At 38.6% G+C, this 20104-nt stretch overlaps 1 protein-coding gene across 1 annotated transcript in view; it reads right to left on the bottom strand.

Annotated features, from left to right (window-relative positions):
- Positions 1–20104, bottom strand: part of Otogl (otogelin like) — a 136465-nt gene that overhangs the window by 29268 nt on the left and 87093 nt on the right. The window contains exons 32-41 of the mRNA XM_027392463.2: positions 17316–17483; positions 15490–15768; positions 13038–13155; positions 8441–8520; positions 8089–8130; positions 4129–4184; positions 1896–2073; positions 886–1028; positions 643–666; positions 460–552 (exon numbers count right to left, since the gene is read on the bottom strand). Coding sequence (XP_027248264.1) covers positions 460–552; positions 643–666; positions 886–1028; positions 1896–2073; positions 4129–4184; positions 8089–8130; positions 8441–8520; positions 13038–13155; positions 15490–15768; positions 17316–17483 — 1181 coding nt within the window. The remainder of the gene's footprint in view (positions 1–459; positions 553–642; positions 667–885; positions 1029–1895; positions 2074–4128; positions 4185–8088; positions 8131–8440; positions 8521–13037; positions 13156–15489; positions 15769–17315; positions 17484–20104) is intronic.

The following is a 20104-nucleotide window of genomic DNA, read 5'->3' as shown; positions in this document are numbered from 1 at the left end:
TGGAAACTCCTAGCAACCCAGTGGCGATAAAGATCAAACACAGGCATCTTGTCATCTTTAGAGAGCTCTCAGTTCCATGCTGTAGAACTAGAGTCATTTCTTTATTAGCCATCTTTTCTGCTGTTTCTTAACCGTCCTGCCAATACCATGAGGGAACCATTTCTCTCTTTGTTCTCCTCTCTGCTCTGGTCGCTTGCCCCTAACTCCTGTCTTCCCTGGTCATTTACATACCTCACACCTCCTCCCTGTGAGGATGAATATTTGAAATGCCTTCAGATAAATGGAGGGAAAATATCAAAATAAGAAACACATCTTCTAAGTTTCCATGACAAAAATATTTATCCATAAGAGCAAGGAAAATACAAGGGTGTTTAATTCCTCCTTTTGTGGAAATGATTGTTTTGCATCATTTCCTACTCTAATCCCATTTTAAGACATTTCTTAACTGCATGATCTTACCTTTCTTGCCACTCTACTGATAAGTATTTTATGTGTTGATGTTGTCACATTGAGCTTCTTAAAACAAAGTCCTGAGATTCTTCCAAAAGAAGCCTTCATTTGGAAACAAATTAAAATTTTATGACATTAAATAGTTTTAGTGGTAAGCAAAATGAACTTACTAAATTATTTGTAAATACTCACTGGTTTTTTAACAGCATTTCCATTCTGGGGGAATAAGGAAAGAAACACACTTACACTAAATGTAATAATTGTCCTTCAAAACCATCAGAGTAATATTATAAATCTATTTTAAATGCTTTTACATGAAAACTTCCTTGGTTCCAATAAAATAAGATCAGTCTCTTTCAGTATTTTATCATTGTGGAATCCAGGATGTTACAATGTACATGAGCTACAGATTTAGGAAGATGGATCACAACCTACCTGATTCAGGGAACACTTTTCAATGTGAACAACCACAATTTCCCCAGGGATTCTTACTAAGATGTAAGAAGCCTTGCTGGATAGTGCTGCACTGTTTCCATCAAATGTAATAATGCTCAGCTCTGACAACATTGAGCACCGACCTAAGACAAAACAATGCAGAGTGGAGGTTCTTAAATTACTATTGGAGTTTTAAAACTAATCCTCTCTTTAAAATATACCTCCTTCCCAGTTCCTCTCCTACTTTCACATCATGTTTTTTCGTGTGTGTGGTGTGTGTGTGTGTGTGTGTGTGTGGTGTGTGTGTGTGTGTGTGTGTGTGTGTGTGTGTGTGTGTGTGTATACACTTGTTCATGTCCCTTGCACTTGTGTGTGCCCATGTGTGTGCCCTGTGCACTTAATTGGGGTTTGCTGTGTGAGCATGGACGGGGATTATTTTCTTGGGTGGGGACAATGTACAAATGGCCACATTACTGAGAAATATGACTTCCTTTTTCCTGTATCCTATAGCTCTGTGTGGAGAAGAAAAGAGAATAATGAAGAGACTTTTAGTCAAAGAACATTATATAAATATGTATAAAATTATTTTAAAAATGCATGTTTTAAACACTAATTACACAGATCCACTCCCAGGACCAGAAAGTCTAGAGATGGGCTCTAGCACTCTGCTGTAACAAGTCCTCCATAAGACGCTAATACCTGCTGTAGGCAGGAATACGTGACCACAGCCAATTATAAGGTCCATTCTATTCATACAAGGCTCTGCCTTGTTGCTTCCAAAATAACTTCAAATTTTCTGAATCTGTTTTAATGCACTCAGTTCTAAATGGGGAAACATTTTAAAGAATGCCTCATCAAAATATATTTGAGGCATGTGGGGAAAATGTGGGGGTGGTGGCTACATGACAATCTCAAAACAAACAAACAAAGAAACCCAAAACAAAACAAAAAGACTTCACCACTGTTCTTTGATTCAGATACTGTTCACCGTATGAGAAATGCAAACTAACAGGGACATTCCCACTCAGGGCAGCATATATCAGTGTTCACTTGAACAGGCCATCCTCGGAATCCACAGTCCGGCATTTCCAAGTCCTTTGGGCAGTTCAGAGACCAGTTGTAAAAGGTCCATTCCATATTAAGGCAGATATATTGGCTACAGTTATAAACAGGATCAAATTGTTGAGGCTGATAACAAAAAAGCAAAATCAGTTAAGTCTCAAACTCAACTAATGCTTTCATTTGAGCTTTAAATTTCACACTCACATTGTTCTAATAAGTAAGTATGCATGTAATTAACAAAAACCATTTGAAATAGAATTAAAGATTTGCTGGACGTTGGTGGCGCACACCTTTAATCCCAGCACTCGGGAGGCAGAGGCAGGCAGATCGCTGTGAGTTCGAGGCCAGCCTGGTCTCCAGAGGGAGTGCTAGGATAGGCACCAAAGCTACACAGAGAAACCCTGTCTCGAAAAACAAAAACAAAAAACAACAACAAAAAAAAAAACATTAGAATTAAAGATTTGCTCCGATTTTTGTTGTCAGACCATCTCTGCAATAATCAATATGTAGCTAAAATGTATGTTAACATTGACTTGCGGTCAGAAGTATCAGACATCTAAGCAAGAGGTTTTTTTTCCTAAATTTTTCATATCATTTAATAGGCAGATTTGTTTGGTAAAACTTACAACTTAATCATACTCAAATAGTTCATTAATAATTCATATGCAGCTAGTGAGATAGCTCATTGGGTAAACTCCCTTACCACCAAGCCTGAAGGCCTGAGTTCAACATCACAGGGGAGAACTAACTCCCATAAGTTGTCCTTGACTTCCTCGAACACACACACACACACACACACACACACACACACACACACAAATGTCCCCAGTTTGTTATCTATAAGGGACCATCAACCCTTTTGTTGTTGTTTTTTTTGTTGTTGTTTGTTTGTCTGTTGGACAAAAGGTTTAAGGTAGCACAGGCTTCCCTTGCACTCAGTACAGAGGCAGGTGAGGCAGGCCTTTAACACTTGATCCTCTTGCCTCCAGATCCCACATGCTGTGATTGCAGACAGGCATTATCACTCTGACTTTGGGAATCTGGCTTTCCTGAACTCATGCTTGCAGACACCTCAGACCTCCCCTTTCACCTTCAGGTTAATTACACTCCTTCCTTTGTTCAATGAAAAATCTTAGGGCCCTTGCTAATTTTATTATTAACATCCCACCTCTAATTCTTCCCAAATTGTGAAACCTCTGCCTTTCAAAGAGATTCAGTCAGTTTTCAACATCTCTTCCAGCATCATCTGTCCAGGGCACCATCTGCCTTTGCCTAAGATCCTACAATAGCCTCGTATGTTTCCTCTTTATACTCCCTTCTACCTCACAGGTAAGACAACACCAAACTGATTCTGAAACAAATCAAGAGGTATGATTTTCATGCTTACAAACCCACAGTGCCTCCCTGTGTCACATAGAGGAAAAACACAGTCTTTATAGGAATCTTCCTGGTCTCTCCTAAGCACTTCACCTCTTGCTTTATTCCTTTCTTGCTTACTATTCTTCTTGTCTACAACTCTGCTAGACACAGTTTGTCCTCGGGTTTTTTATGTTCTATGGATAGCACCTGGACACTATATTTGGCCAGAAATGGTGCTTGTCAAAGACTGAATAAACAAGTGATGAAGCTCTGTGGCATTTGTGAAGTAAGATGGCACCTGCTCAAGTCTCCCAGTCCTACAGGCCAATAATTTCATCTTTTTTGTGACCATATATCATTATGTTGCAAAGAGCCTCACATATAATATTTGTACAACAAATATTTTTATGAATCAATTTACAGAAAAACCCCACCAGATAATTCTGGTTTTCTATTTTTTCATTTATTGAAAATGGATTTTTTTTCATGCTACGTATTCTAATTTATAGTTTCTCTTCCTCCAATCCCTGGGAGATCCTCCCCACTTCCCCTCCTACCCAAATCCACACCCTTTCTTTCTCCCTTTCCTCGGGAAACCAAAGGCATCCAAATATAATACTAAACAAACAAAAAAACAAAACTAGACACACACACACACACACAATGAAAGCACAGTTACAGAAATGTAATGTATATCCTGCTTCTCTTTTAGCAAATAACTGGGCACTGTACCAAAGGAAGATTGTGTTTGTATAGTAACACACAGTCTAGTGTAAGTGCTGTGAGAAACAATGAACAGCCAAAAGAGACACACAATCCTACCTCACATTCCAACCCTGTGGTAGGAGTAATATCTGATGGAGTAACCATGTCTGCATCTACAAGAAATAAAAACACATCCCTGTTAGTGGTATGGTAACTACCATGTAAGGATGCCCCATGAGATAAAAAAAAAAATTGTGCTAAGGAATTTTGCATAGATTATTTCATTCAGTCCTCCAAAGTACTGAGTAAAGTAGATTTAAAAAATACCTTTGTAATTTTACAGATATAGAAATGAAGCCAGTAACAAATCTAGTAAATAGTATGGACAGATTCTAAATTTAATGACATTTCTATAGCAGCCTCATTGATTAGATGACATAGCACAATCTGAAGAGATAAAAATATTAAGGGAGTCATCAAATATCCCTCCAGAGTTACAAACACCATTGGGTTTTAAGATTAAATTGTGAATCTAGTCCCTTTTCCTGTCAGCCTCCTTGGGCTCCTCTCAGGCAGAGTAGATGCTGCTTTGGACAGTGTGGCAACCCAGTGTGGGTGTGATGGAGGATCAACACACAGAAAGGGAAAGCATCATCGGTAGGCTAATGTGCAACATACTTTCTAGAATTCTCTATCAGTACTAACACCATGTCTAAAATACTCGGTCTGAAGAACTACAGAAAAGCTGAGGCAAGTGGGTGGAATCTTCCCCAGCTGGAATTGCAGGATTTAAAACACTGCAGCATTTTCCCATTGCTGTTACAAATTATCACAAATTTTAGTAACTTAAGATATCACCAATTTGTTATATTGCAGCTCTAGAGATGGGAACCCCAAAATCAAAGCATTGGTACAGCTTTCTTCTATAAGCACTAGGGAAGAATATTTCCCTGGCCCTTCCGGATTGCCCAGAGTCCTTGGCTCATGTTCCCTTCTTTAAAACAACATTCTCCCTCTCCCCCAACTCTCTCTCTCTCTGTCTCTCTCCCATATCTGCTGTCACATCATTTTCTTCATCTCATCACTAAACCTCTGTCCCTTATGCTTATAAGAACCCCATTACTCTACTGAACCCACATGGATAATTCAGGTCAAGATTCCCAGATGATAGGCTAGTGGCAAATCAGTCAACAACTTCACATCAAAGTCCATTTGCCATTAAACACCAATAGGAGATGAAGAGATATACACATTTGAAGAGCTATTTTTAGTCTACCGTAATATATAGAATAACTGTTATTCAATCTGAGTTAATTCTGTAGGTAACTTTTATATGTGTTTTATTTTATAGTTTCTAACAGTTAAAATGTATTTTAAGCCAGGCATTGGTGGCACACGCCTTTAATCCCAGCACTTGGGAGGCAGAGACAGGCGGATCTCTGTGAGTTCGAGGCCAGCCTGGTCTCCAGAGCAAGTGCCAGGATAGGCTCCAAAGCTACACTGGGAAACCCTGTCTCAAAAAACCAAAAAAAAAAAAATGTATTTTAAAAATCCCACTCATTTATCATATGAACAATGTTTATGTTATCATATGTCTAGATGTTGACTCATGAAGAGAATGGGGTTTAATAAGGACTTCATTTCCCAAGTAAAATGATATAAATTTCTCATCCAGTCACAGCACAAAAATCAGGAAGTCTAGTGGCTGGGTGGTTGTATATTCTTCAAAGCAAAAGACACATTGTTACAGGTCAATGTTGTTACAATGATGTTACAATCATCAAGGGGTCACCAGTAGTGTCTGATTATAGAATTATGCTGGTTGAGATCTCATAACAATTACAGGACATTTAAAGTTCAGATGTGTGGGTCTCTATATTCAATGAGTCTTTTTAAAGATTGTTTTGACTATTCAAAAATATTAGTATTTTCAAATGCTTTAGAATCACGTTGTCAATTTCTGCAGAGTATATCATGTGTTGCTGCCTCAACAATATAAACTCTCCTAATCTATGAATGCAGGATTTTTTCCTGTGTGTTTTGTTCTACCTAATTCTTTGAATGTTTTTCATATTCCACTGTAACCATATTTCAGCCCACTATTATTTTACTAAATGTATTCTTAAGTATTTTATGTTGTTCATGATTGTTGTTTTAGTCAGGTTCTCACTATGTAGTCCTGGCTGGCCTGAAACTCACTATGTAGACCAGTCTGGCCTTGAACTTACAGAAATCTGCCTTCCTCTGACTCCCTAGTGCTTGGATTAAATGCATGCACCACCACTCCCAGCATATTTTATTAATTTTTGATGTCACTGTAAATAGTGATTTTCTTCATTCCTTTCCAGATGTTGAATTGCTTGTGTAGAGAAAGACAATTGATTTTTATATTATTCTTACATTTAAACTTGGTGGACACCTTAGGGAAATAAATATACATGTACATATACATTCTATATACAACTAGAAATTATATTTCTGTTGAAGCTTATGAAGTATAATACATACGCACTACATATGAATTATTATGGCTCATCAGTTTAAACATTTTAGATATATGTTGAATATTGATTTGTGAGATCAAAGCAAACAGCATTATGCATAATTAACAGTCTATGTCCTTGATGGCAGAATATTGAGTCTTATTCCATAGACTTATTCATTCATAGATTCAGTGAAGTAGGAAAAGGATCTCTGGCCCTTCCCAGCATAAATGTTGACAATGATAGATCAATTCCTCATCTCCACAAGCACTAAGTGTATGCCAAGTCCATGCCCCAGTGACTGGCACATAATAAACATGCAATAAACATTAACTTATAAGAATGGTGATTATGGTAATGAGGCTCTAATTTGGGAAACATCACAGACTACTTAAAATCCTTCAGTAATTGCCTTCAGAAAATAAAACCCAATTCTTTTTGGCATGGCCCTTTTACCTCAGATCATCTCTTTCATCCAACCCCTTGGCTCAGTTCTGAATATTAAAATACATTTGCTTCCATGCTACATACTCCCTTTTACCTCCAAATCTTCACATGTTGGGCTTTTAAGCTAGAGCATATTTTTACTTCTTTCAGACACTCACCTTCAGTCTACTGATAACTCTACTGATAATTTTTGAGGCTTTACCTCCAAAATAACAACCATAGCCATCAGTAAGTTGTTCCTACATGCCAGCATTATAATACAGTCGTCCCTCAGTATTGTTGAGGGATCAATTCAAGACCCACCAAAAATATCATAACCTGTAGATGATCAAGTCACTGATATCAGATAGTGTGTTATTTGCATATAACCTACGGTGCCTTTCTGTGTACTTAACTCATCTGTTAAATGACTTATGCCTAGTTAATGTAAAAGTTTACAAATAATAATTTAGCTTATATTTTAGGGAATGATAAGAGGAATATTTGATATGTCATTAACCCACAGGAATATTTGTTCCAAATACTCTTGATCCATGCTTTGTTGAAAACTATATACATAGAGGGCTATTTGCTTTACAATACTTTGACAACAATTGTTTATATTAAGGTAGAGGCCATGAATTATTGAACATCTCCACCCTAACCAAGTGTCTGGAGAGAAGCAACGTATTATTCAACTGAGGATAATCAAATATAGTATCTGAAACTAAACCTTTGTAAATCACAACCCAAGGAGGAGTACATTAAGCTTGGTAAAACTCTATGAGTGGATTTATGAAATCATTTCATGGAGCAAGTTTCATAGTAGAGAGGTATGTGAGGGTAGAAGCCCCAAATGTTTCCTCAGAAGCCTGGACAGAATCTAAAATATTCTGTGTTATATGCATCTTCTGAAAGTCAACTCTATTATCATGAATTTAGAAGAAGCCTTAGTAGCCTACACTAACTGAAATGGAGAAAGAGGTGGACCAAATGCAGAGTTTACACACAGCCCTTAATAAAACCAAAGTCACTTCTGGGATTTTTACCAATTTGGTAGTCAATGTATTAGCAGCTGGAATAAATGGACCAAGGTGTATATTGCTGAATGCTAATTTTACTGCTTAAAATTGTAGCAATACACAAACACATGGGTATGACACCTTACCTGGTGGCATTAATGCTGGCTCTGTGGGAGTCAGTGGTATGCCTGAAAAGAAACAGAGGAGGCTTGCCTTAATCTGTATTTACATAAAAGAAGACCCTCCTAATTTACATACAATTTTTTGCTTTCAAGGGAAATATTTAGGAAAGAAATCACAAGAAAGAGATATCAAAAGCAACCTACACATATTTTTAAAAAAAAAAAAACTATGGGAATTACTTTTTTAAGTCCTACAGAAGGGAGATTGAAATAAGTTATTGTCTATCTCAAACTTCTGAGTGTAACCATTTGCCTCAGGGAAAAGTTATCCGAGATTTTCATTTGTAACAGTAAATTAAGCAATGTCCACACTTACAGTCTTCTGGATAAACACATTTAAGGGTCACCTCATCCAGGATCATATGCTTGGGACAGTACGGCAAGCATCCTTCAACCCTTTAAATGAAAAAATAAATAGAATAAAGTGTAACTAGAGAAATCTACATTAAACATTTGTAAATGAGATTTAGCGTGTTTAAAATCATCATCAGACACTTGGGAGAACTCTGTTTACCACTACTGCCTCATACTTCTGAAATTTATGAAACTGAAAACCAGGAGCTCATAAAAAGATATCACTATATTGAAACAGATGGAGGCAGAATTTGAATACAGATGTTGAAAGTATGCACTTTTGTTTGAGGCGCACTAAACTCACATTCTAGAAATGGGTGGGAATGTAAAAGGAAAAACAATCTGTGGAGTGTTTTTTATAGCTATAACAATTCTGTGGTTACTTTTACTTCTTTATTTGTAAGAGTGTGTGTGCACGTGTGTGTGTATGTGTGTGTGTGTGTGTGTGTGTGTGTGTGTGTGTGTGTGTGTGTGTGTCATGTGCATTCAGATGCTCACAGAGTCCAGAAGAGGGTATCAGATACCTGGAGGAAGAGTTGTGAGTTACAGGAAGTTGTGAGATGCCCACTGTGAATGTTGGCAACCAAATTCAGGTTGTATCTAAGAACCATAAGCACACCTAACCACGGAACCATCTCTCCAGCTTGTACTCTCACTTCCATATTCAAATATGTGAGCAGATTGCTAAGATGCTTGGCTACTATGGTCCTGAAGAGGTCTGTAGGACAAAACAACATCAGCAGTGGTTTTTCACTGCCTATAATTCAGTCCTAAACTCCCTGAAAAGAGACTTGAGATCTCACAGGGAAGAGATGGAGAGACTTTTCATATAGACAGGGAGGAATAGCTGTGGAGGGGGAGTTCTCAGGAGTATTAGCGTTTTGTCCCCAAATTCATTCAGTGATATGGATGACTGTATGTGTAATTATGAGATGGAGGAGGACCAGTTCCAAGACCTAGGATGTGTGGCTTGAATAAGGAACCACATTACTTGTAGGAGTCATAGAAGTAAAGGGACAGTCTCAAAATTTTTAAGATGCCATGGGCTTAGACACTGTGTGCACAAACCTAAGGGTAGCATGTAGGCCACTGTTCTTCCCCAGGAATAAGACCAAAGTCGACTGATATCGTATTTTCCTATCATCCATTGAAGCTCAGGGTCCAATGTTTCCTTATTGGAAGGAACTGTAATCTGTCCTGTACAGCCAGGTCTAGTTATTAGATTCACACACACCACAGAGAATTCATATGAAAAGGCCTGATTATCTGCCTCTCCAATGTACTAGCAGGATGTAATAATATTTTTCATATTTTCAAACACTTCCAGTTGCTTCATGTGTTAATAAGTTGGACAAAGATGTGCAGTTTTTCTATTCTGGGTGGACATGAACTAACTTGACACGATGATGGGTTAGCAGCAGCAGGGGGCAGTGTTTGTGAAGCAATGACTTTCTCCTACTGAACAGGCTTAACTGGGGACAGTTAACAACGTCTTAAATAGAACATTTACAAAAGATACTTTTAAAACAGAAATAGCTTACACATGATCGACTGCTTGTTTCATACAATGGACTTGAATAATAAAACTTTAACCAATAATATAATTGCATTTGAAACTTTATCACACAGCAGAAGAGAAATTAAAGTTACAGGATAATTGACAAGCTAAAGCAAAGCCAGTGGGTTATCGTTAAATGAAGTCATCCTTTTTGTTTTGTTTTGTTTAACTCAATTATTTTGCAATGCTTTGTACAGGACAAAATTCATACCCATCCTCTTAAACCATTTTCCAAAAGCCATTATTTTATACCTTATCGGTAACTTCAGAGTCACGCATAGCAGGCTTCTCTTTGCTTTGCCATACAGCTAATATTATGGCCAACTTACAACTGATAGACAGAATGCCTCAGTGTGAGGAATGACTATAAAAGACACATAATAAGCAGAATTTACATAATGTGCTCCACAATACACTGTTTGACACATTTCTCACAGCTTTCATTTTCATGGAACATTTTGGTCTTTAACAGTTGCTTGGTACCAGAAACTCAAATATTCTGAAGCAAAAATGACTGATCATTCATTTGGGCTCTTAAAAGAGGGATAGAGGGCCATGTTAAAACCCAGCTTAGTACATGGGTCCTCTTGGACCACAGGCACAATCAAGAGAAGACAGACACTTTAGCACAGAGGACAAGACAGGAAGGGATATGCAGGAATGAGAAAGAGGTTGGCAGGTAAACATTTCCTCCTGCATCTTCTACTAGTCACCCCTCAGCACTTCCCCTCAAGGGAAGACCTCCAAGGCAATACACTAAAAGCATTAGGGAGCTGGCTTCAGTCACCTCAGACAATGGCTGTGCTACAAACACAATGAGAGCACCTAAATGCCATTTACTGTTCCAGCTAACTTTTTCTCCTGGTGACAGGCATCTGTATCTTCTGCTCACTTCCTCCCCAGGGCTCATCTTCACCATGTGGTCATGCAGCTTGCTTGCCTCCTCATAGCTACCAGGAGGTGCAAGATGAGATGCATTTGTTACTGTGAGAGGTCCGAAAGGTAATAAACACTTCTTTATTTACACACACACACACACACACACACACACACACACACACACACACACACACACACGTTTCAAATTAAAGATACCAACAGAATTCCCTCTCATTTCTCTATTCTTACAGCACTTGGTAAACAAGGTACAGTGGACCAGACCCTCTCTGTTCAAACTATGTGGCTTAGGGAGAGCTGAGGGACTTCTGTGGGCCTCAGCTGGTCTGCTCTAAAATAAGGAGGGTGTATAAAGAGACTAGCAATTCCACAGCCTGAGGAATGCCACCTGAATGCACTGGTGATTTTGGTCCCTTCTCTTCCCAGACTGTTGCCCCTGCTTATGTGCCTGTCTCCTTTGGGAAGACTGAGAGTTCCTGAGATGGCCTAGGTCTCACTCAGTCACATGCCTGGGGCATTCATAATACCAAGATAGTAATAATAATGCTGAGAAGACACTCCTAGATCTTTAATATAAATGACCTCAAAACATCCCCTCCCACTGTGGGACCATTCTTTCCCCTTCACAGCAAAATCCCTGTTTATGAAAGATGTTGACACCCCTGCTTTGTTTTGCCTCTTCCTTGTGTCCAGGGTACCAGAGACTATGAAGAATATTCACTCTCAAGTTTAGTATCCTCTTTCTGGCATTTTCCTTATATCATCAAAGGGCAATATAGTCTTCCATGGAGTTAAATGATTTGAACTTTCTGACAGTTGTCCAGTTTTCACTATTGTGAACTGAAGTTCCACCCAAAAGCCACATATATGTTAAAGGTTCTACAAGACTAGTGGATTGCAAGTTAGAACTGCTTGATGGAGGAGGGCTGTAAGTCTGCAAATCCAGAACCAAGTTCTCTTGAGCTATCTTTAGTCTCCCATTACCGGCCATCCACTTCTCACCTGTGTGTCTGGTCTAACATCCTTACAACTATCAAGTAAAATCTTTGGGAAGGTCCTAATTTAACAGATAATACTAGCTTCCCCTGATCCAAAAGCCCAGAATGTCATCAGACAGTATCCCATGCCCATAGCAAATATTTCCCACTTTGCTATAATCTGTCTACCCCATTTACTATTTAGTGTATTTGAAAAATACCTTCATTTATGTCTTTCTTTTGTTCGTTAGTATAAAAACATCATGGAACCCTTTCCACATTGGGCCATGGTATTTGGGGCAACTGGAATCCATGTTCTGAAGCCTCAGGTGTTTGTACTTGAAGAATAAAGTATACTTTGCAAGAACAGTGTGAAAGAGGAAAATTATCCAGCTTCACTCCAGCTGGGCTCAGGCTGGAGTGCTCAACTCCTCTTCTGCCTGTCACTCACATTGATTCTGTCAGCACACTTTCAGTTTGAAACACCTCCCTTATCTGATTTCACAACCTCTGAGGAGGCCAGCCCAGCCAAATCCCTTCTAAGCAAACTCTAACTGGCAAATTCTGCCCTTTCCTTTCCACTCCCAACAGTTCATTTCAGCTCAACACATCAGGAGTATGTATTTCAAGTATAAAATGACAGATCTTGTCATTTCTTTGTGTAAACTATGGCAGGGCTGCCTGTCTCATCATAAAAGACCAAGTCCTCATGATAGGCTTGCTTGCCACATTGGCTCTCTAGCCTGAGCTCTTACTTCCTTCATGCTGTTCAGTAAGCATGACACCAGATATGTTCTTTTCACAGGACCTTTGCATCTCTCTCAGATCAAAAGTCTCTTCCATTAACAACATGACAACACACACAGCACATCCTATAGGAGCACTTTGGGGTATTTTCTGCTTCAACCCATGCTTAGACCATGTGAGGTCAAGCTCTTGTCCTCTTCATCTTACCTAGCAGCAAGCAGAATTAAGAGATCTCAAATACCTAGTTGAGATTAAAATTTAATCAACCCTTAGGTTGATTAAATAGCATATCCTTAACAAGGGATGTTTTTCAGCGGGACACAAAAATCGCCCAGGACAGAATCTGCTGATTTGCAGGTTTATGCACCAATGTTACTTACGGTGGAAGGAAAGCGCAGGCTAGGGCTTCAGGGTCACTGCATGTTCTAAAACAAGGAGTAGCACAAGGTTCATATCTCCACTCACACATCCTCCTGTAAGGTACCACTGCCTGGATTTCTGAAAAAATAAGAGGAAGATGAGATTAAGCACATTGAAACACATACTTCCAATAGGAACCGGTGTGATATCTGGCCTCTCCCTCATCATAATACTCTGGCCGATAAAAGCATTGCAATTCCCTGGTGACCAGAAGATCTGGGTTGAATGACTAAATGAAGATCTAGCCTCCAAAGAGTTTAATGTTCTCCTTCCTTTCATGTTGAGTTGTGTTTTCAGTGATTTTCCCATCATAGCAATTGAGAATTTTACTTTTTACAACATAATCTTAATGCTATTTTATCCTTGCACAACTCTGCTGAGAAACATTACTTGCCATCTAAAATGAAACACGTCTTCATTGTAATATCCTAGTGTCTTTCCAGCCTCAGCAATAAGGAAAATGTTAAGAACCAAACACACATCTCAAGGCCATGCTCTTGGGAGCATGTTCCACGACCGCTTCCCACAGAACTCAGCACATTGTCTCATAAGTGGTAAGTACTGCTTGAATACAAAAGAACAAATCAGTGTGATTGAACGGTAAATTCCATAGTTCTCGATCACTTGGTTACAGACTTTTCTCCTGCAAAATCAGGTACTATATTCTCTTTCCCACATCATGGAGCAGCCCCATCTGGCACAGCTCAACATTTTCTCTGCACAAAAGATAATTGAAATCTGCATCTTGAATCTGCTCCCGGAAGACTTTAATTCTAAAGTGTGGTAAGGAAATGGTCTGTTTCAGAAGGATTCTTTGTGTTTGCAGAGCTGAGCTGGAGTCTCTGGTTGAGCTGGCATTCTGGTTCACGGGTCCAGAAAGGAACTGGCTTTAAGACCAGTAGTTTCTCGGTGGATGAAGCCTCAAGTGATCATTGCCTCAAGTGACGCTATTGACTGTCCTTTGCTGGACCTTGAGTGGGGTTGCTAGATCTGGCTCTAGTAGAGCAGACTTCTGGATTAAAGGGGAAATGGAGGCTTATTGGGATCAACTTTACATCCAATGAAGTAAAATAATTACACCACTCTACAGAATGTTATGCAGGCATGCCAGTACTTCTTCTCAAGAACCAAGTGGAAAAGGAAATGTCCCCAGATAGCCTTGACTATCCCCAACCTTTAGAGTCCCACTTGGGCTTCTTACAATAACTGTAGAATGCCATGGGGATATACTATGTACATATAGAGGGGAACTACTGAGACTAACCCAGGCCTGTTTTGCTAAGCCAGTATGTCCTGAAAAGTCTGTGCTTAGAGACATCAGTGGCCCCCAGAATGGGAAACTCCAGACTGCCATGCTCTGTAACTTCTGCTGCTGAAGGGTATCTGGAGTATGTAGAGACAAGACATCCATCACCTAAGCAGGAGTGGTGGGGGTCAGGGCACTAGTTTATGGTGAATCCTAATCTTCAGTGGATTCTCACCACCTCCAGGAAAATGATAACATTGCTTATCCTGTCCCCTTCTGTCTCATTAGACTAGACCCAAGAAAACACATGCTGAAAGCATTGGGGCTCCTGTGGCTATGCTTTGAGTCCCCTGCTAGAGTAAGAACACTGCCAGCTGCAATTACATGAAACCTCCTGCCATACTTAGAACCTTTGAACTCTGATATTTAGGCTACAGCAACGCTTTTAAAGGGCAATTTGGGTTTTCTGAAATGTACCCATTGAAGAGGTTTTCAGAAAAAAGCATTCACAGTAGAAAAGGCAATAGCAATATTGAACTCCTTCAGAAGATTGTTTAAAATGGAGCAGTGTTTGGAGACTTCAGATGGAAATGAAGCTACTGGGTTTTGAAAACAGAGTATGATTTCAGCCATACAAAGAGAAGATTGCTTTCTGACATGTAGGGCTCCTCAGCTGTAGATCAAAAGAGTCATTCTTGGAAACCAGATCAGGCTTCTGCAAAACTAAGGAAACTTTCCAGGGGTCAATGAATTCAGACATCACTGAATTCAGAAGACAGAGATAAATACTAAATACACTGTCTTCAAGTCTAAGAATTAGATTAATAGGAAACTGTCTTATATGAAAGGAGTAGATCCAAATACTAGACCATTACATGAGATGAGTGAGTGAGTGAGTTCTAATGCAAAAGCCCAATCAATACTATTAGTACACTTGGAGAAATAATTATAAAGTTATTTAAGTTATTCTAAGCCATTTATACCCATGCATTAAATGTAGTAGATAAAAATCAGTATTATTTCCCATTAGTTGAGTAGCCTGAGAGGTAGAAAGTTTAGGGACACATAAGTCTACTCATTGAATCAGATACTTAACATTGACATCTGACAAGGTCTGCAAAGCATACACATCTGTACTCTCTCTTTGGAGTTCTCAGGAAGCACACCTTCTATGCTGAAGCTACTTGACTGCTTGAATTCTTCTGAATCATCATATTTTGATGCCTTGACACTAGAATCAGTGAAAACGATGAAGAAGCCTTTCTTGCTGTATAATTCAAATGCACTGTAACCAGGAATCCAGAGCCCTCGATGGTGGAAAAACGTTGCTCTCTGACGAAATACTGAGTTTGCCTGCCACAGCAACAAGCCAAGAGTGTCATTGTCATGGACGTAGAGAAAGTAGTTTGGCCTTTCAGCAGATTCCAGGGAAATAAGAGCCAACGCTGTGAAACAGAGCGTCATGATGACTTAGGGTTTCAGGGGAAGGCAGGGCACAGGCACAGGCATCACAATGTTCATTTACAAGGTTACAAATAGCCAAACACATCACCATACAAAATTAATGCCCATCTGAGGCACATTGGACATGAATTGTGAGACTTCAAAGAGAAAAGGCATGAATAACAATGGACCCTCCCAAAACCAATCTCTGGAAAGTTCTAATTTCAAATGTCTCTATTATGCCCTTGGAGGGAAAATGTAAAACTGATATCTATATTCATAAGCTGTAATATTTTCACATATAAAACCTACAAACCACTTACCTGGAAAACTGTGAAGAAACAAAAATATACTAATTTAAGTGTGTAACCAACTGTACTTTCATATTAACGGGATCTTAAGGAAAAATGGTTCTCATAAGGGATTTTTTCTACATTGAGAAAATGTTACATAAGCAATAGTATCATCTATTTATCAAAAGATGACAAAATGGCTAATGAGCAACCAGGCTTTACAAAGAATTGCATAATTATGATTTTATTTTATCATTTTACTTTGAAACTGCCCCTTATATGTATAAGACTCCTGCTATAAACACATTTTAATTAAGATATTGAGTTAATTTTTAAAAATTATATTTTTCAGGAAGAGGAGTCACTATAAATTATAAAATCAGAAAAACCTATCAAATACAATGTTACCAAAGACATTTATTTTTGTCCTTAAAAACACTTGCAAATATCATGACTGAGAAATGAAAGATGCAAAATAAAATAAAATAACTTTTTTACAAGGAAAAACCGTTGCACCTAGCATAAATTAAAACTTCAGGTGATGGATGCTTGCAGAGCTCATATCACGGGAAAGAAGGTATTCATTCAAACTGGAGGATTGGGGGAGTTTTCTCAGAAAAGTGAGCATTTCATCAGATTCATTCATTTCACATTTTTTTCTTGAACTTGTCCAAAACCTGTGCATGGTTCTGGGTAGACTACATTGAAATGTAGCCTGGCATCGCCATCAGAAGGAACACATCCACCAGTAAGAACAGGTGCCAGATAGATACAAGCCTAGGACAACCTGCTGGTACAAGCCAGTGAGCAAAGGCAGATTCAACACCCAAGACAAGGACAGAGGAGGTGTACTGAAGACAAAACACCATCTAGGTGATTGTCTACACTCGGATATATACACCTCATAATCAGCTCATGTGGTGCTAAATCATATCCTTCCTTCTCACGTTAACCTGGAAGTAAAATCCTTTGACATGAGGAATGGACTGACTGGCTTTTAAATGTTTTCAAAGTAAGTTCACTGGTTAATGCTGAAAAACATTTACAGTGAGTTACTTAATACCAACAAACAAACAAAAACCTCAAACATCTGCAGTTCTAACAGCAATGCCAATAGTTAAGCCAAGATTTTGTTTTATATTCTTTGGGGAATTTAGAAAATGTCATAGAATATGAAATCTCCAGTTGATACTTGGGGGATGGTTAATGAAAAATTGTAAATGGAAAACTGAATTTACGTTTTCAATTATACTTACAGGATGTCTTCTCTTTAAAAAGGCCTGGAGTGATCATAAAAATGAAAAACAAATTACCATGATCACTACTTCTTGGCAAAGAGAAAACACTTCTACTGGTCATATTGGCACCTAGAACAAGGCCGCTCTGCCCATAGCTTGCCAGCATATATGGTCCTTCTCCAAATCCTGGTGAAGTTACAAGTAAGATAATTCTAGATTAGCATGGGACATTAAGTTTTTAAATAAAAATACTCCATAAATATTGAGCAATTAAAAATTATTCACTGACAAATTAACAACTATTTTAATATAATAATTTACTATCTAGCTTATATATTTAAAATATATGATTTAAACTATGAAAATACAACTATATACATATTTTTATGTATGTAAATATGTACACGGGTGCATGCATGAAAATTTTTTTATACATATAAAACAAACCTAGGTGGAAAATGACTCAATCATTTAGTTTTCAAATCTCTCTCCTCTAAGAAGATATTGTCTAGGTTCCCTTCCAGTCTAACATCCAAGGGTATTGATATCCTCAAAAAACACAGGAAGTTTGTCTTAACGGAGCCTCTGTGATGGCTCAGCATGTAAAGTGGTTTCTACGCCACCCATTGTGGGAGAAAGAACCAAACTCATGAAGTCTGTCTTCTGACTTCCACATGCTAAGATATACAGCATGTGTATGCACATGTGCTTGCACACACACACACGCACACATACAGGAACACATGCACATACACACACACTAGACTGTTATAAATAAAATAAAATCTTAAAGACATGTATCTGTACTACTAGTCTCATGTTATGACACTCTTCTAATTAAAAAAATTCAAAAATATAATATCAATACTTTACTGTTTGGGGAATTTTTAATTTCATCAGTAAGGCGAGTCTGAAATTAAGTGGAAACAATATGCCTAGACCCAGACATCAGGCTCCTCAGAGAAATCTTTTTGCAAACATCATCTCATAAGTATATAAATGATAAATATGTTTATTGATATTTTTAAATTACTACTTTATATAACCTAATTTCTATGCCTTAATGTGAATGTCCTTAATATGACTGAGCATCATAAAACTCTGAAATTTCTTATAATCATAATATATTGTTACACCATGACCAGCTATGTACTTTGTACAGGTTTTCATATATTTTTGCTTTGTGGATTATATTCAATGTTACTGTAGGTGTGGTAGATCACATCCTAAAATATTAATCATGTCACCCTTAGTAAATTTCTCTTTCCCCTTTTCTCATTTCTACCTTAAGCACAATTTTACCTTCTAGCACACTCTAAGTAAGAAAGAAGACATGTTCAATGAATGTAGAATAAGTTTTTTCTCCTTTAAAAGACTCAAGTTCAGGAAGCGAAAGGGGTTGGGCAGGGGATGCCTGGGGGAGGAATAAGGTGCCTTCCAAGAAGGAAAATGAGGTTCAAGGTTTCCACCAGGAAGACCACAAGAGGGAAGGATTCAGTCCTGTCCCCTCCACTAATATCATTTGAAATTGGTCACCATGGAGCAGCTGGGGACACATAGATTCTGAGAGAAAAGCTTCCAAGAATTAGTGAAATACCTGGATGCCCTGATTAGAGATGGAACTGGAACAACTGCCCTCATGCCAAGGTGTGGCTGAGCAGCAGCAGTGAGTACTTTCTTTTACACAGGTAGCAGTAGGTTCTGTCCCTGTAACTAGTGTTTACTGTGTACAGTGTCAAGCCAAGTAGAAGAGAAACAGAGAAAATCACACCAAAATTCTGTACTGACTTTTTAAAAAGAACTAGAAAAAAATGTGGTATAAACCTCAAGGAGGAAAATATCCAAGTTATAAGTATGTGGATTTATATAAGTATGCATATGATATAAATATGTGAATATGCAAATTATAATTCAGCAACTCCTCTCGTGGGCATATACCCAAAGAATGCACATTCATACATCAGGGACATATCTTCAACTATGTTCACAGCAGTGTTGTTTGTAATAGCCAGAACCTGGAAGTAACCTAGATGCCCCTCAACTGAAGAATGCATTGAGAATATGTGGTACATTTACAAAATGGAGTACTACTAAGCAGGAAAAAAAAATCAATGGAATCTTGAAATTCGCAGGCAAATGGATGGAACTAGAAGAAACCATCCTGAGTGAGGTAATCCAGTTAGAAAAAGACAAACATGGTATGTACTCACTCATATGGATTTTACACATAGAGCAAAGGATTACCAGCCTACAATCCTCATCACCAAAGGAACTAGGAAACAAGGAGGATCCCAAGAGAAGAATGCATGGTCCCCTGGAGAAGAGGAAGGAGACAGCATCTCCTGAGCTAATTTGGAGCATGGAGGTAGAGGAGATGGAGCTGGGAGAAAGAGAGGGGGAAAGGAGGGGGAGAGGAGGAAACAGGAAGGTTGAGTTGGGGGAAGAATAGAAGAGAGCAGGATGAGAGACACCATAATAGAGGGAGCAATTATAGGTTCGAGGAGAGATCTGGCACTAGGGAGATTTCTAGAGATCTACAAGGATGACACCAACTGGCAACATAAGCAATAGTGGAGAGGCTACCCTAAATGCCGTTCCCCTATAATGAGACTGATGACTACCTTATATGCCATCCAGTGGCTGATGGAAGCAGAGGCAGACACCCACAGCTAAACACTGAACTGAAAACTCTGGAACCCAGTTGCAGAGAGGGAGGATCGATGAGCAAAGAGATCAAGACTGGACTGGTGAAACCCACAGAAACAGCTGACCTGAACAAGGGGGAGTGCATGAATCCCAGACTGATG

Source organism: Cricetulus griseus (genome assembly GCF_003668045.3).
Source record: "Cricetulus griseus strain 17A/GY chromosome 1 unlocalized genomic scaffold, alternate assembly CriGri-PICRH-1.0 chr1_0, whole genome shotgun sequence".
Classification (NCBI taxonomy): domain Eukaryota; kingdom Metazoa; phylum Chordata; class Mammalia; order Rodentia; family Cricetidae; genus Cricetulus; species Cricetulus griseus.
Note: the sequence above shows the minus strand (reverse complement) of the source record. Positions and strands in the feature narration are given on the sequence as shown.